The 17,557-nt window shown below is 45.6% G+C and overlaps 1 protein-coding gene across 1 annotated transcript; it reads left to right on the top strand.

Moving 5' to 3' along the window:
- The first annotated feature begins 484 nt into the window (after nt 1–484).
- On the top strand, nt 485–14,984 carry SLC49A3 (solute carrier family 49 member 3). The gene is made up of 10 exons (XM_042864984.1): nt 485–632; nt 4,865–5,023; nt 5,949–6,168; nt 9,540–9,616; nt 9,724–9,861; nt 10,385–10,501; nt 11,466–11,618; nt 12,685–12,842; nt 13,553–13,665; nt 14,706–14,984. Exons 1-10 carry the CDS (start codon nt 513–515, stop codon nt 14,858–14,860), a joined length of 1,410 nt encoding a protein of 469 aa, XP_042720918.1. The 5' UTR covers nt 485–512; the 3' UTR covers nt 14,861–14,984.
- The last annotated feature ends 2,573 nt before the right edge of the window (nt 14,985–17,557 follow it).

The raw sequence follows: 17,557 nt of genomic DNA on the forward strand, positions 1-17,557 counted from the left end.
GAAAAAGAGGGTGGGAGGGGGAGACTGATGGAGATACACCAGGCAGAAGCTGAGCACCAACAAAGAATAAGGAGGTGCAGGGCAGGAGAGGTGTACAAAAAAAAGGGCCAAGCCATGATGCCGGTGGCTGAGAGACACCTCTGTGCTTCATGCTCTCCTTTCATTCCCTTCTGTCCATGTTCCTGCTCACCGCTCCTCTCCCATAAACTCCCCGCTGGCACCGCCGCGCCAGCTCACCCCAGCAGGGCGGGAGCTGCCAGCACACATCAACAGCGGGCATTCATCGCCACACGTTCGGCACTGCGCGCCGCGGATGTTGTTTCCATCAGAGCGGGGGCGCAAAAGGAACCCCGCTCCACCCCCGCCCCCCCACCGCCTGAACACCGTCGGTCTCTCCCCAGCGCCACGCCCGCTCCGTCGCCCGGGAAGCGGTGGCGAAGGCCAAGACCGCCCAGAGAAGCACAGAGCAGGGGCGGGGCCGAGCCGGGCCGAGTCGAGTCTATCCAGCCGCGATGGAGGGGGGCGAGACGGCGGGCTTGCTGGCGGAGCGCGGCCCGGGCCGGCTCAAGACGTACCGGCGGCGGTGGTTCCTGCTGGCCGTGGTGTGCCTGCTGAACTGCTCCAACGCCATGGTGAGCGGAGCTGGGCGGCACCGAGCCCCTCGGGCGCGGGAGTAGCCTTTCTGACCGGCAGAATCCGCGGCGGAACGGCGTGCTGGGGAGGAGGGCTGCGCGCGTGAGCTCGTGGGGAACCGAGGAGCACCGCGGTGAGGCCAGACTGGGATGGAGCGCAGGTGGAAGTGCTGATGAGACTCCTTGTGGCCCACTGGGAGGCTCAGAAACACCGAGTCTTGAAGGACGGCTTCAGGCTAAAGGAGTACGCTGTACCCCGTGGGTACAGCAGCACGAGTTGGCTGGGCTTCAATGCTGATCTGGGCCAGTAGGCTTAGATGTGCAGAAAAAGGAGTGGGTGGGTTACCTTCTGGTGTTTGCTGCAAATACAGAATGGAAAAGGAGAGATTTTGCAGCAGGCTAAGGATGACAGAGCTGTGAGGGGCCTAGAGCACAAGTCTTACAGAGAGCAGCTGTGGGAACTGGTACTGTTCAGTCTGGAGAAAAGGCAGCTGAGGGGAGACTATCACTCTCTACAACTGCCTGAAAGGAGGTTGTGATGAGGTGGGGTTCAGCCTCTTCTCCCAGGTGACAGTGATGGGATGAGAGGGAATGGCTTCAAGTTGTGCCAGTGGAGGTTCAGGTTGGATATGAGGCAGCATTTCTTCTCAGAAAGAGTGGTGATGCAGTGGCACAGGCTGCCCAGGGAGGGCAGTCCCTAGAGGTATTCAGGAACCATGTGGATGTGGCACTAAGGGACATAGTTTAGTGGGCATGGGCTGACAGCTGAACCTGCTGGTCCTAGAGATCCTTTCCAACTTGAAGCAGAATGGTGTGGGAACTTATAATTTCCATAGATACTTAATTCTGAAAGGCCTAAAGAAGGGATGCTAGATCACACCTATTTGTTGAGCACATTAAATTGTTATCAAGGTAAATATTGTCTTGTTTCCTCATACCAAGTTGGATGCCCAAATCTTCACTCACCAATTCATTGAGGACGTTATTGATAATTAATCAGGCAGTGTAGATTTATGTACTTGAGGATTACTATGCCATGAGTGCATGCTGTCTGGCAGCCAAGGTTGGGCATGTTCATTTATGGGAAGGAAGAATGTGTCTTCCATGATGCAGAAGTGCTGTAGCGGAGAAATGAAAAAATACAGTGAGAATCTGGCTGTATGCTGAAACATCAGAAAGCTCAGATACCCTCTTTAGGCAAAATCTCTGTATCCTCTAAGGGTGCGATAAGTTGTCCTGCAGAAAATCAATTTGAAGCTCTGTTGTTTGCTTGCAGTTAGGTCGGCACAGCACAAGTGCATCATGTAACAGGAAAGCACCACTGTTAGCCTGGATGCCTGTCCTGGCTAGGAGTGGGAGTGACAACATAGGGAAAGGATGCTGTACAAAGATGTTACAGGCCCTCGTGGAAGACTTGAACTTTGCAAATAGTTAATAATGAAACTGAAGAGATACTTGAAATGGTCCTTCAGATACACCTGCAAGTGAACCTATGTCTTGGGTCCTGCTGCTGGAAGGAGGGTACTGTTGTCTGCCTGCTCAGTCTTGTGCCAACTTCCTGGTTGTCGGTAGCCTTATTTTACCACAGTAGCAACTTGGGCCAGAACTTCCCCACATCAAAACTGTGTGCTTAATAGACACCCTCCAGTACCAATACTGTTTAGTAAGCCTCTGCACATCTGTGGAATTCACAAATATGCTGACACAGAAAGTTGTGACCAAATGTTTTCTGATGCAGATGTTCCTCCCAAATATTACAGGGGAAAATCACATCAAAACTGAGGGAGTGGTTGAAAGGCCATGAAATCAACTTGGCTGGTTTCTGTTTAAAAGTTCCAGATGGAAAGATTAGCTTACCAGTTCTGTGGCATGAAAATTGCCATGCAAGTTGAGATGTGTCCTTAATTCCTGCTCAGGTGCTGCATGCAGTACTTTGTGGTGGGTATTCCTGTGTCAGTGTGTCTGCAAAATGCAAATGGTGAGCACACCCAACTTCTGAGCTCTCTTATTTGGAGAGAGCAGGTCACCTCATAGGGTGGACTGAGCTTCTGTGATGACACCTTGTTTCCTCCTCTTAGTCATGCACACATGCAGCTTTCCTTTTTAGTGGCCTCTGGTGTCAGTGAAAGTGACAGACAGCAGGTAGCCCTGAGAGAGGAGGATTGTTGTCAGTGTCACGAGGACAATGTAGGAGCAATTTGTCTGCAGGAAAGCACGCTCAGTCATGCAGCAAGGACAGGCTGAGATATAAATGTTTCTTTGTTCATTCTGTTTTAAAATTCTGATTGAGTGAAGCTGGGCCTGTCTGTGTGATGATGAAAAGGAAAGTATCTCTGCTCTACATCACCTTGTAAAATTCTTTCTCTATGAGAGAGAATATGAGGGTAGATAAGGAAAGCTTTTACACCAGAGAGAAGCTGTCTTTTCCTTGAACATCTGTTACTGACATGGATTTAAGAGACACTGTTTGTAACTGCTCCGTGAAGTGACTACTGTCTTGCTGGAGCTTGGTTCTCATATCTCTAAATACTGCTGTTCTGGACACTGCTAGCTGAAAACTGAAATCCTTGCATCATTTTAAAAAAGTCCTTAAGTAGGCATCATCTACTTCATGCAGATTCTGCCTGAAGTCCTGGGCTATGTGGCACTTCTGACCACATCTGGGCTAAGCTTAGGTGATTGCTCCCCAGATGTCTCATGCCACCACTTTTGAGTAAGAGGTGACATTATTATGTGGATGCACTCCATGTTTGTTTTGTTAAATTGACACTGTGTTTTTGAGTGTGTGGGTGTTTAACCTAAAGCTTTGCTGTTTACTAGTACCCAGGAAGTGCTAACTGCTGAGGCAAAAGCCTCCTTTCTCTTTGCCTCCTTACTGCTGAGTTCAAAGGGTGGAAACTGCTTTGCAAGAGGAACTTCCTGCCTCAGTGGTGGGGACAGAGAAATGCACAGCAGAATGAGTCTGGGAGTGCTTCCTGCCCTGCTCTGTGCTTGTCAGCTTGAGTAAAGTGAAGAGGAAGGAGGAGGAAGCAGCAGGCAGAGCTGGCTCACACGTGGCTGGCTGGCTCCTGACTTGCTCTCCTGAAGGACTTGTACCACTGCTTGGTGCACTTGGAGAGGAAGGAGAGCCGCACAAGTGCGCTGCAGGGCTTTGTGCACACACTCCTCACCCACACCTGTCTGTTCCAGAGGGCCCTTATAGATATGTATTCACACGCAGCTGCTGCTGTCCAGCACCTGCTCCTGCCTATCTTCCCATGGTCTTTAAGAGGCTGAAACTGACATCCAAGCTGTCTGTCCTTCCTTCCTGGGCTACTGCATTAGCATGGATGGCATCAGCTGAGGTCAGAGGCTATTCGCTTTTGGTCTTGGTGTCAGTTAGCTCGAAGAAGAGAAATCTGGTGTGTGGCTTTGGAGGAGGAGTACTGTGTGTCACAGGAGGACATCCAACATCACTTTCATGGCAGCCACACTGCCTTGTCCTGGTGCATGGGAGAGCATGCTGAGACTGGGCGGCTGCTGCTGAAAGTGACTGCCTGATGATTGCTGAGCTGTGTCTGTTGTAAAGAACAAGGTCTCCTTTCTTATGAGCCATGCTTTTCAGACTGTACAGGAAAGATGTTAAAGAGGCGTTGCCACATACAATACAGTCTGCCTGACAGTGAAAAACACTCCAAATGGCAACTTGTGCTAGCTGACACTGCCATTAACATGGCAAAATGCTTGCACCTTATTTGGTTACATGTGCTTTCCACTCTGCAAGTCTTTTTGCTTTTCACATCTAAAATCTTAATTTGTTGGTGTATGTGGAGGTAGACATTGGTTAACAGCTTACATTTCATGAAAACCAATATTTTTCTACTGTATCTGGTGAGGCTGTTTGTATATGTAATGTATGAATATACTTAGGGTGCTCCTTTGACATCTGGCAGTCCCAGGGTTGCATTTATTTATGCTGCCCTCTCCAGCTGTTGCTTAGTGAAGTGTTGAGTCTGCACTGCCTTTAGCTGTCCCTCGTGCTGCTACCAGTGCAGGCAAGGACGTGTTGGCATGCAGCCCACCAGTAACCTCCTGCAGAAGTGGGAGGGAGGACAGATGCTGGACTCCTTTGGAATGGGTGGAGGGAGACTAGATTGTAAGCCTCTTACTGATGTAATTAGGTTGCAGGGATGCTGAAAATCTATTCTGGTAATGATGGTCATGCTTACTCATTTTTACTCTCTGTTCTGCAGCTATGGCTGACATTTGCTCCAGTGGCTGACCAGACTGCTGCCTACTTCCACATTTCCCTGGAGATGGTCAACTGGCTCTCAATAGTGTACCTGCTCATCTCAATCCCCTTTGGTCTGGTGGCAACATGGGTTCTTGACAGTGTGGGGCTCAGATGTGCTGTGAGTTGAATCATTCTGTTACCATTAGGGCTTGTCACCCAAAGATGGTGGAGGTAACCTCTCTGTGGGTTTAGCAGGACAAAGCACTGGTATGTAGATGGTGAATCTTGTCTTGCTAAATGCAGAAGAGGATGGCTGTGTTGAAAGCTCAGTTCTAGTTCAGTAATAGCTGTCACCACCTTGGAAGGGGGGGAGTAGTAGGAAAAGTCATAATGAATGTAGTATTTCTCCTGTTTTTCTGCTTGGTTTTTTTTTTTTTTTTTTTTTTTTTTTTTTTTTTGCTTTAGCCATCTGACAGGGACGGACAGCATTGGATGGGGTTTCCTAGGGAGTAGTGTTAATATAGCTATTGTGCTTGTAGGGCCAGTTTAAGGAATGGCAGGACCAGGTGCAAGCAAGCTAGTGACTCCTGTCAGCTCACAGTGTGCTGTGTGCAAAGCAGCTTGGTATCTCAGCACAGTCTTCCGAAAAACTGTGAGGCTTGAGATTGTGGCACTTAAACAAGCACTAAGGGAACAGAACACTAGCAGGACCTGTATACTGGATAAGTTATTTCCATGGTCTTTGAATCATCACAGCAAGATATATGGGTGATGGCAAAAACTTGAAAACAGAGTGAGAATAGTGAACTTTGGATTTCTACTAAATCCCACAACAGTATCTGTTGTCTTGCATAAGCTGCATGATGGTGTAGACCAGAAAACCTTGATCCTTAAGGAGCCTGGTAAATAGGTTATCTTTGGATCAGTAACATCCTGCAGTGATCCAAAGGGGTGGGGATCTGCAGGCAGTTTTCTGTGTAGCCATTATTAACCATTATTAGTGTGTCCCAGAATTCATCGGAGACCTTGCTTATGCTATGTTGTTGCATTAAGTTATGTCCTTCGCGTTGCAACGCACAACCCATGGCTGTTTCTGCTTGCAGGTGATCCTGAGTGCATGGCTGAATATGATGGGTAGCATCATCCGGATGTTCAGCGTCCTGAAGTTCATGAGCTTGGGCTCCCAGAATTACTGGTACCTGTTTGTTGGGCAGTGCCTCTGTGCATTGGCTCAGCCTCTTGTCATCTTTTCACCAACTAAGCTGGCAGCTTTATGGTTCCCAGATCACCAGAGAGCAACTGCAAATATGATCTCATCCATGTGTAAGTGGTACTACACGGTAACTTTGTTACCTTCCAGAACCTGCTAGCATTTGTACTGCTTTTAGAGACAGCCAGCAAACGAAGCCTTCTCTACACAGTTCTTAGGCCTTGCAAGCGCAGCTCTAGCCAAAAGTGTCATAGCTTCCTGCAATAAATCAGTGCCTTCAGAGGCTTCACAGGACAGGCAGGCATTCTCATGCTACCAAGTGAGAAATGGGCCTCAGCCATGTCCAAGTGCAGAGTTATAAGTGAGGTTCCCAGCCTACTTCTCCTCTGCCATAACAAGATGACTATCTTTGCTGAGGATAGCCCTCAGCATTACTAAATCTCAAGTCTGCAGTGGCTTTACCTGTGCAACTTGTTGAGCGTATGTCCAGTTTGCAAGCTATGCTTGTGGTCATAGAAATCAAATTCTGTAACTAGATAGAGGTGAGGCTGCATCAGCAGTTTTGTTCACCAGTTCATCCAGTAGCAAGGCTGATCATCTGTTCCCAGTGCATATATTTTACATGCTTACACATGTAAAATATACTTGATGAGCCATGCATACACACTGAATGTGCTAAGTGCAGCAGGACTATGCACACAGAAATAATTTCTCAATTGTAAAGTCCCTAGCAAAAGTTTCTGGAAGCTGGGAAACTGGAGGTACCAGATCTGCTTTCTCTGACCTCATCCTTTTCTTGGTTCCTTTATCTGCTACTAGGGTTAGGATACTGCACTTAAAAGACCTGTTTCCTCCTTCTGTGTGACATTTTCCTTGGCTTCTCTCTTCCTTGAGACATACCCAAAAACTGGGCTGACCTGCTGGTTCCAGCTGCCAAATCATTACCTGAAGGTATGAGGAAGATTCCACACTGCCATAGAGTTGTGTCAGAAGGGATAAGTCAGGGGAAAAGGCCAGTTTAGAAAGACACCTGTACAGCTTTTCCAGTGCTTCTGGTAAACTCAGACCATGAATGCTTATTTAGAAGGATGGATATATGTGATGTTAGAACAAGGCAATTCTTTTTGCACCACCTTCCCTAGAGTAGGGTACACAGTTACTTCTTTCCCAGGAGTGAGATAAATCTTTACCTTCCCTTCTGGAGAAGGAGCTCTGTTGTGTGTTGTGACACCAGTACTACCAGAGGAATTCAGAAGGTGCTGGTGGGCACCACTGGGCCCTGTGATCCTTTGCTGTGCTATGAAGGATCACAGCGTGTAGAAATCTGATTGCTTTAAGTGAGAGAGCATCCAGAGCAGCTAAATAGTATACCATTGATGTAGTGACCTTAGACCTTACATGAATAACTGTGGGAATTAATAAAACTGAAGAGCTAGGAGTAGTAGATACTCAAGATTTGAATCTGTTCAAACTGTGGCTTGCTGAGATATCAGTGTAAGGACTGAATGGGCTGTGATAATAATCTGCTGCGACGCTTGCATGTTGCTGTCTAGCAGGCTTTCATTAGTAGTGTCTGGTTACACCCATTACTGTCTGCTGTATAAAATCAGAATTTCATTTTTGAAAAGAGTTTGAATATTGCCTAGAAGGAGCATCTGCCTCAGCCTGTTCGTTTACTTCAGTGGTTAATTACCTCACTAACAAATGTCTACATGCTACTTCTCATGCTTGTTGTGCCTTGGCCATTCAGTTGTGTTGAACCTGTTTGGCAAGAAGTTATGGGCAATCACCCCAACTTGGCTTTGTCTAGGAAGACTGAAATGCTCCAGTACAGTCACTTCACAGTCACTTTACAGGCACATTTCCCTTTTCCTTTTCACACATATCTCCATGTCTGCTCACAGAAGCTTTTTCTCTCAGCTTGTTCCAGTTTATCAATATCCATTTCCTGTGTTAATGCTAGAGCAGTGCTCAGTGTTGGAGTACTGTTTGCACCAATGCTGTATGCAAAATCTGGCCCTGCCAGTATCTCCACAGCTTCTGGTAGTACCTCTAAGCAGGATTTGCTGTTTTTTTGTATGCAGATAGAAACAGGTCCTCCACACAGGATCCAGCTGAGTAGCTGAGATCACTATTACTCATCGGTGCTCTTCAGTATTTACCATACACAGTCCTCTTATCACTCCCAGAGACCTACTCATATAGAAGCAGTGAGGGCCCAGAATGGATCCCTGTGAACACCATGAGAAATTCTCTTGTTTTATTTTACCCAGATACAGAAGTTTTAATGCATCTCCCTGGGAATTGTTGTTTAACTATTTCCATTACATCAGTGAGTACTTTCCAAATACAGAGCAAGAATGCTGTGATTGTTGTGTGCTGTAGCATTATTAATGAGCTTTGGCAGAACTGCTGTTGTTCTATACAAAATATTGGTGTAATTCAGTGGTTGAGCTCTGGAATATCCCACACATCAGTAATACTCTCTTACTGAGGAGTGGTGGAAGGTGTGCACTGTGTACATGCTGTGTGCTTATTGGACAGTCTTCACAAAATGTAATATGAGGCTGCTCTGGCTGGTTCCCTAGCTGTATGGATTCTTATTATTTTAAAAGAATATTTTTCTGATTTTTTGCTCCAGACTAAATATTCATACATCTACAGCACTACCAGCTCCTGGCATGTTTGCTGCTTCTGAGAATAAAATTGACAAACACATCCAGTGCACGTGCCAGAAGGTAGCCAGACAATTCTTGGCAACTACCACTTTTTGATATGCACACTGTTCTTGTGGGAGAGGGGTAAGACAAACCAGCTGTGGCTCGCTCCTTTTCCCTAACTGCAAGTGCCTGCAGGATGCTGGTTTTCTACTTACTGTGAAAAATTAGTCTTTTAAGGCTGGCTGGCTGTGACAGTGGCTGATCATGCTGCAGGAATGTACAGGTGAATAAGGAAACCATGGTGCCAGTGAAGCACTCAGGAGACATTGAACTTGGAGGAAGGCTGAGGAAGTGATACATGAAGGCATCACATTGCATTCAAAAGTGTCCCAGCTAGTGCTAGGATACATGTTTTCCTAGCTCCAGACTCTGGTGAGATTCTGAGGTTGTCTGGATTTCTCCTTTATTTGTTGCTGTTCCTGTATAATATCAGGACAGATTACATGTAGTGGTTTATCTTCATTAAGTCCCTATGTTGCTGGAACAGCCTTGTGAGGGTGCAGACAACATAATTTGTACATGAAAATCAATTTCCAGCTTTAGGTCTTGTAGGAAGATGGATGTATAAATGAATTTCCTGATGATGACGCAACAAATGTGACAACAGTGAGACCACACAGTTAATTTCTCTCACATGTTTGGTTTCTTCATTGGTCTGACTCTACTTGATTTTTGGAAGCTGCTACTCTGGTGCTGAGTGGTGATATAGATTAATAAATGATTATGACTGCTTGCATGAAAAACATCTTTTTATTTTCTTCTAGCCAATCCCTTGGGTATTCTTATAGCAAACGTTCTGTCACCTGCACTAGTTCCTGAAGGAAGGCACATCCCATTGATGGTAAATGAAAACTGATTTTATCTCAGCCACTGGGATTGGCTGGGATTTGTGTTTGGAACAGTGGAGCTGGAAAGACCTGTAACATTGCTTTGCTTTCTGTTGTGTAGCTAGGTGTTTATGCCATTCCTGCCCTAACGGCCTGTGTTCTAGCTACTGTGGGGATTCGTGAGAAGGTTCCTCCAACACCTCCTTCAGCCAGTGCCACTAACTCCACCTCTCAGCCTTTCTTCATGGGGCTCAAAATGGTAAGTGCTGTAGCACAGAGAGGAACCAGTGTTTAAATGAGAGATGCAGCTTTGACAGGCAGGGATTTGTTAAGGAATCTGCTGAGAAAGTAGGCTCTGAATTTCACTCCATCAGTTCTGCCATGGAAGATTCTCTTCCTCGGGGAGTGAATTCTGCTCACAACAAAGCTGTGAGGGATACTATCTGGCCATTTAGCCATGGCTGGTTGCTCTTTAGCCAGTACAGACAAGAACACTGGACTCCTCCAAGAGGACTGCACAGCCTGAGCTTTCTGAGATGATAGCAGATGCAGTAACAGATGAAGAAGAATTTGGGCATTGAAGAGATCCCTCCTTCTTACACGGCCTCTGTTTTTTCACTTGTCTGCTGGCCGAACTGACAAGGGGTTCCATACTCCTCTGCTCACAGGGTTGCCCTCAGCATTTCTAACTTAAGAGGTCAGAGCATCTAACCCCCTAGTCTGTTGTCACAGCCTGGCCATTTTTCCTTCACTTGTTTAAGTATGTTAACTTCTTTTTCTAGCTCCTGAGAAACAAGCCGTACATCATCCTGGCAGTGTGCTTTGGAGGAGGAATTGGGATGTTCACCTGCTTTTCAGCTCTGCTAGAACAAATCCTTTGTGAAAAGGGTTATTCAAACGTGAGTTTTTTCCCTTCCTCCCCATTGACCACATCTTCCATGATCCAAATGATTTCCTTGATAAGTAAATCAGAACAAAATGAAGACAATTGAATATGTTGCACTGTCTCATATCTTATTTGCATGTTCTCTTTAATGTATGTTAAGCAGTACATTAATGCCCAGCACAGTTTTCTTCTTTTCACAGTCTTTCAGTGTAATGGATGATCTAGGTTTTTATTACTGCCTTTGTCCAGGCTCACTTTTGCAATTTAAAAACCTTTTCTCCCCAAACACTGTTTAGGGTATTGCATTTTCCGAAGCTGTTGTAGAACATAGATGTTTAAGCAGCTTTCTGACTTCCCAGAGAGGCTTGGAGACTCATGTGAGCCCTAGAGCAACCAGGCTGCTGAAGGCTGGCTGATGCAATTGCTTTTTTACTTTAGGCAGTCTTACATGAAGTCAAGGCAGTAGGAAATCACAGGTACTGTGACATATCTGTTTCTCCTTACTTCCCAGGGTACTGGCCAGGTGCAGCTTTCACGGCTGTAAACAGGGTTTGCACAGCTGGTTCCTCCTGCTGTCTCCCTGCAATAACAAGGGGCTGCACCAGTTCCTATGTTTCCCCTTAGGCGGACAGCACTTTAGTCCCACTGCTCGTATCCTCCTGGAGTCCTCTTAAAGCACTCTTAACTCCAGCTGTTAGATGTCTGCACATTGACCTGCCTTGCTGCACGTTCAGCTTCCCTTGCCAGGCATGCCAAAATTTGTCATCCAGTGAAACCTCAAGACTACTTTGTTGTCCTACACATGTAGGAGCACTGATTCTGGGCCCAGTTGTTTGCAGCCCACAGCCCTGCAGTGAAAACTTGCTCTGCCTCAGAAAGTGACCCGCTAGCAGCAGGCAGGTGGATCAGTCAGTGACATTAAAACCTCATTCCTAACCACTGTGTTTTCTCAGCTACTTAATTTTTATGTCCACTAGGTATTTGCTGGCCTGGATGGTGCTCTGTTCACAGTGTGCGGTTTGTTGGGTGCCTTCCTGCTAGGATTGTATGTTGACCGGACAAGGAATTTCATAGAGTCCACTAAAGTCTGTTTCTGTCTGAGTGCCCTTGCCAGCATCATTTTTGCAGTGGTGAGTTCTCCCTTGCATTGTACCACACCTATGGGCTTATTTCTGTTGCCACCTAGTAAATCATCAGCTCAAAACAGGGTCATTTGATGTCACAGTATTTATTAAGCTTTTATGAAGATAGGATTTTTAACAGAAAAACCCTTTTCTGGAGATTTCACAGAGTAACTTTGGAGCTTCACACAGAGCTTCAGGACATAAATGAATTGATGCAATTTACTTCCTTATGTTGGATCACTTCTCTCTTACCCCTCCTTTTCTTCCTCACCCTTGTCCCATACAAACTATTAGTTCAAAGCAGTAAAATAAAATCCACCCATTCAAATCTGCTTGATGCCCTGATGTTTTGAGCTCTGAATCCAGACACAGTTTGTACTTCACAAGCTCCATCCAGGCCTCTGGAGCTCTGCTGCAAGACACCTGCTGTTTCTTTGGGAATTTAAAGCATTATTAAGGAATGAGGTTACCAGCACTCTGGCTGCAGGGCTTATGCTCCTAACTTTCTTAGTGGTGAGACAAGGCCATTTTTTTCCACCAGACCTAGGAATTAGGCTGCTTTGGGCATTAAATTTAGCACCAAAGTTTGTGGATTATTCAGGTTTTTTCTTTGTGTGTGTTTGTTTGTTTAAATATCCCAGTGTTACAAACATGAATCTAACATGATAAGGAATAGTTTTAAGTGTAAACTGAGCTATAGTATCCCAGTGAATTCTCACATGTAATTCACTGCAAATTGCCAGTTCTGAAATGCTTCTCAGGATGACAGAGTGTGTTTCACTGAGTTGTGGAGATAAAACAAGTGCACTTGCAGTTAGTAAGTTCAGAAAATCGAGTCACAGTACTGTGACTGCATCCACATTCTTCACATAATTCTGCTGATCCTCTGTTGCCTGGCTTAAAAAGCTAAATGTTCACTGAGTAGCAATTTGTTGACTCTAGAGATTTGAAGAATGAAGAAATACAGTGCTGGTGGATAGCAAATGCTTGGGACTACCTGCAGGTTATGAGTTCAAAGACCTTCTGTGCAGCAAAGTTGACTGAGATTTTTATGCTGTTTTTCCGCCTGCAGGCTTCTCGGTTCAGACATCAGGCCATTGCTCTGGCCATCTCCTGCTCAATCTTTGGTTTCTTTGGTTTTGCCATGTACCCTGTTGCCATGGAGCTGGCAGTGGAGTGTTCTTATCCTGTGGGAGAAGGCACATCTACAGGACTGATTTTTGTTGCAAGGTAAGCAGACAAGTTAAATCCAGGTGACAGATGAACATGAGTTCCTGTGCACACACAGGTTCATTGATGCAGACAGAGCAGAATGAGCATCACTGTCAGCCATGCTGCTGCCTTTGTGCAAGGGATGAAGTGGCTGGCTGAGCTGTGGAGTCAGTGAACTTCCACTAAACGTTTTGGTACTTTTCTGCTGCAGGAATGACTGAGCCCTAAGCAGTGTTATGCCTGCTCAGTACCACTTTTGTGTAACAAGTGGAGCTGCAGCAGCAAGAAACCAGTCAAAGAGGGGCAACAGACACTTGATTTGAAAGCTCTTGTCTCCCACTGGTTCTGAACTTCATTGCTGCTATCGGCCAGCTGTGATGAGGAGGAGGCTGAAATCTTTTTCCCATCCTCACCCCTGCAGTGAGAGGTATTTCCAAACCTCTAACCAGTGACTAAGCCTCAGGACCTTGACAGCTGTAGTTCAGTACCTTCCCAGCTTTGCAGTGATTGCACTGTCATCCTGCTGTGTTGGCAGGGTGTTCTGAAAGGCTGATGTGACCTGTGAACGAGAGCCTGTTAGCCAAGGGCATTGGTCAGGAACAGCTGATTGCGGCTTTCTCTGCAAGAAGGACCCTGTTCTGGGCATTGCTTTCTTTTACTGAGGAAACTGGACTTGTTTTGGTCATTGGTGAAAGAGGTAGTCACTGCATGCTGGCTTCTCTCCACAGCCAGATTGAAGGTGTGGCTTTTATGATTCTGCTGCAAGCCCTCACTGTCCGTGTTTCTAAGGACCCATCTTCTACCTGCGCTCTTGACCAGGATGGAGCCCTAGACTGGACAAGTAAGCACATCTTTAAAAAACAATACTGCATGCTCAGCTGCACACTACATGTCCCCCACTCCCACCTATGTCTCACTGTTAAGGACCCTGCAAGACCAGTTTCTACTGCACCTGTCTCTGAGCTTCACCACTCTTAGTGGAAAATCCTATCCATGTAGCACACACAGCCTGTGCTGCTATGCAATGTGGCAAGTCAAGACTACAGACACACTGACTAAAAATTAATTCCTTTGCTTCTGCACGCATAGATGTTACAGGGTTTGTAGTGTGCCTGTGCAGCTTTGTTCTGACTTATTCCACACTACTGTTCCTAGCCAGGAGAAGGCAAACTGAGATGAAATGAAGCACAAATATGCTTGCACTGTAAGCTAAATTCTCATTTTGATCTCTTATTTATGTAATACTAACATCAGTTCCTAAGGACACACCGTAACACAGAGGCTGGCAAGCATTTTTTCTTTTAAATTTTCAGCTGAGCAGGAATCCCCAGAACCAGCTCTACTTGCTGACAGGGAACAAGACTTCGCTGTCCCCAAAAAGCAATATGGCTTCATCAGGGTGGTGAGGTTCAGAGAAGCCATTGATGTCCCATCCCTGGAGGTATTCAAGGCCAGGTTGGATGAGGCCCTGGGCAGCCTGAAGTAGTGGATGGCAACCCTACCTGTGAGAGAGAGTTGGAAATGGGGCTTGTAGTTTTCTTCACCAGTCTCCAACACGCAGCTGTACACACACATGCACACAAAATACATGCAGACGTATTCCCACAAACTCACTGCGTGCAGTGATGTAAGACCTCCAACCTGTGGGGCCGTGGAGGACTTGAGTTCTGGCAGATTTCAGTCAAATCATCTTTCAGAGTCCTTGTTATGTGAGGTGGGATTTGACTTTCACCCAACCAATGTTGCCCAGTCTTAAGCTGTACATTGTCCTCAGGCTAGCCCTGGAGAGATTTTCACCTGGACCGTGCAGTTGCTCTGGACTTTTGCAACACTGGAGAATGAGGATTCAGTTCACCATCTAAAAGTGTATCTTGTTTGCAGCTCCAGTCCTGTTGATGGCAGGCCTCTGCAGTGCCATGGCATGTTTCTACGTCATCTTCTTTCACACTGACTACAAGCGGCTCCATGCTGAGACAAACAGTAGTGACACGGTCAAGGCAGAAGATACAGGATCAGATGATGTTCCTGAAGCCTAATCCAGCTGAGGAGGGCATACCAAGGGACCAGTCAGGGAAGGACTCAGGCCTGTGAGCAGGGTTCAGGACTGCATGTGCTCAGCTGGCAGGCGGGGATATGGGTCCTGCTGCAAAACAAGCACTTTGGATTTCAGAAGGGGGGGGGGGGGGGCTACTGCAGGCATTGGGGCACATTTGCTATGCTTCCCCCAGTCTGGTATTTATTTGTGAGTGTTGTGAGTGTAGCACTGGGCTGCCAGAGAGACCAAAGGAACTGGACAACTACACAGATAACAGGGATTTCTCCCTGACTTGGTTCAAGCTGAAGAAATGTTGCAGAGAACAAGAGCATCATATTTCACCATTTTTGCATGTGTACTTAGATCAGAAGAGAAGCTTTAAAAGGGGTGGAAGCACTTCCTACCACAAACATGCCAGAAAAATTGCCTTCTAGAACTGTGGTTCTCATACAGTGTAAGGATTCTTCCTGTTAAGTGTGGAGCTCCTAGGAGGCACAATAGTGTGGCAGGAGCTACATCATTCTGTTGCAGTGAGGAGATGTAAGTGTATGATCTGCAGTATAAATCTGTTGCAAGTAAGACACTTAGTCCTCTCTTAGAAACAGGAAAAGAAAACAGGACTGTTAGAGAAAAAATGAGTAAGCAGCAGACATTAAGTATGCCAGTTTTCCTTGCCCTGTCTGGTCACTTGCTGGATGCTGAGACATTTTAGATCAGTTTGTTTTAGCTGGGCTCTGTTTGTTTCATCATCTGTCCTGCAATTCCATTGATTCAAGCTTTGCACAAGAAGACAAACTTGCTGATGTGATTAGGGTTGTGTATTCCACCAAGCCAAGACATGCTTTCCCATAGGAGAAAGTCAGTCAGTCATGCAGAAGTCAGGTCACTTTTTTGTGAATGGTGTGGCAGTGCTTGGTGGCGCAGAACTGGCAAGAGATCTGGCAAGATGACTATGTAGAGAATGGACGGCACCTGCACAAGTTCCTGCAGATTACAGGGACTTTTTTGAGGAAGATCAAGTAAGAAACAACATCCAAAACCTTCAATTTCTCTCTGCAACTGACAGCTATTCTAGAGTGTTTGAAGAGACTGTTAGTGACCCAAAAGATCCCTTTGGAGTTCTGTTACATTACCAATTACAGTGGGTATAATGGTCTTTTCATTTGACAACAATACTTGCACAGCAGCCCAGTGTCCTGCTTTGGTGTTCAGGTCTTAATGTACAACTTCAGGACTTTCTACTTTTGAATATTTTGGTGCTAAAAAAAACAGATGGTGGAATTTGGGGATGTTTCATACCATGCAACTTGCAGGGGGATCTCAGAATTGTTGACCTCTGAAAACAGTGACTGTTTTTCTCCACTCTGGTTAGATGTTCACAAGGCAAAGAATGCACTTTCCCTAAGAAATAAGGTAAAAAAGAACTTTCTCAATGACTGAATTCTCTTCTGTGTTAGCATGTAGTTAGCTATAGATGTCCCGTTCATTGCCAGGACGACCTTTAAAGGTTCCTTCCAACTCAGATGATTCCGTGATATGGAATTCTCTCCCTTTATAAAACGAATTCCTGCATCTTTCTAGGGAGTCAGCTAGTTCTTACAGCTCCAGCCTTGCTATCCTTTGCAAGCACTGATGTCTGTCAAGGTGAGCAGGAAGGATGTCTTAAACTGAAGTGAAGCAAGATGAATACAGATCTGCCAGAGGAATTAAATTAGCCATCTCTGACACTAACTTGTTGGTAATTTCTGCAGCCCTGGGACTAATAATGGAATTAACACCAAATACACCAGTTCACTTCTGAGTCCTGATGTACTGGGAAACAAAAATCACTTGGTACTTTATAAAATTTATATATTAACAAATACTTATGTTTTTTAATAAAGGGTCATTTAATAAAATATTAAGAAAAAAATCATCTTTTCTCACTTTTTATAGATGCAAGGGTGCATCACATCTGCTACAGCAGAAATGAAAGGTTTCTATGCTTTGCATTTGTGCATGAAGTTGTGTTTGAAATCGTGATGTTGAGTGGTATCTTAGATCTCTAGAAAGGCAGTATGAAATTAGCTGAAGGTGATACTACAGTTACCTTTATGCTCAAGGACAGGTTGAGAGAGGTAACTAATAGCAAGCATCTTCAAAATCTGTAGTCCTAGTCAGAATCTACCTTACGGGAGTTAAATACTCTTATCTTTATCCAATCATATAAGGGAACACTGAAAGGCAACATTTTTTTTTCCATCAGACATACAGGTGTGCAAAGCTTATTCTGCATTCCAGATATAATGTGAAGTGGGCTGTTCCTTCACAAGGGTTGTCATACACTCACAACGTACTGAAAAGGCATGATGGTGTGGCTAACAGTGGAGCTAGGTAGTTTGTGCGCAGCTTGCACTACCATTTATTTGTACTGGTTGTGCTAACTTAACGTTTAGTCTCCAGAACAAGAGAGTCAAATTTCTGCCCAGGTCAAACCATGGCTACAGTTAGCTTACTGCTCTGTGTCCTTCTCAGGGGTGCATAACTCAGCTGCTGCTCACAGTCCTTGGAAAGCCTATGAGTAGGAAGCTGAAATCTTCAGGATAGAGGGATTTTGATGTTAAGGCATGGCCCTGGCATGCTGGATTGATGGATATGTGTCTTCTTCCTGCCAAAGGTCTGCTCTGACAGCATTAGCAAGCTTTCTGTGACTCTCAGT

This window comes from Lagopus leucura, unplaced genomic scaffold, assembly GCF_019238085.1.
Source record: "Lagopus leucura isolate 7727_CA_CO unplaced genomic scaffold, USGS_WTPT01 Super-Scaffold_774, whole genome shotgun sequence".
Classification (NCBI taxonomy): Eukaryota; Metazoa; Chordata; class Aves; order Galliformes; family Phasianidae; genus Lagopus; species Lagopus leucura.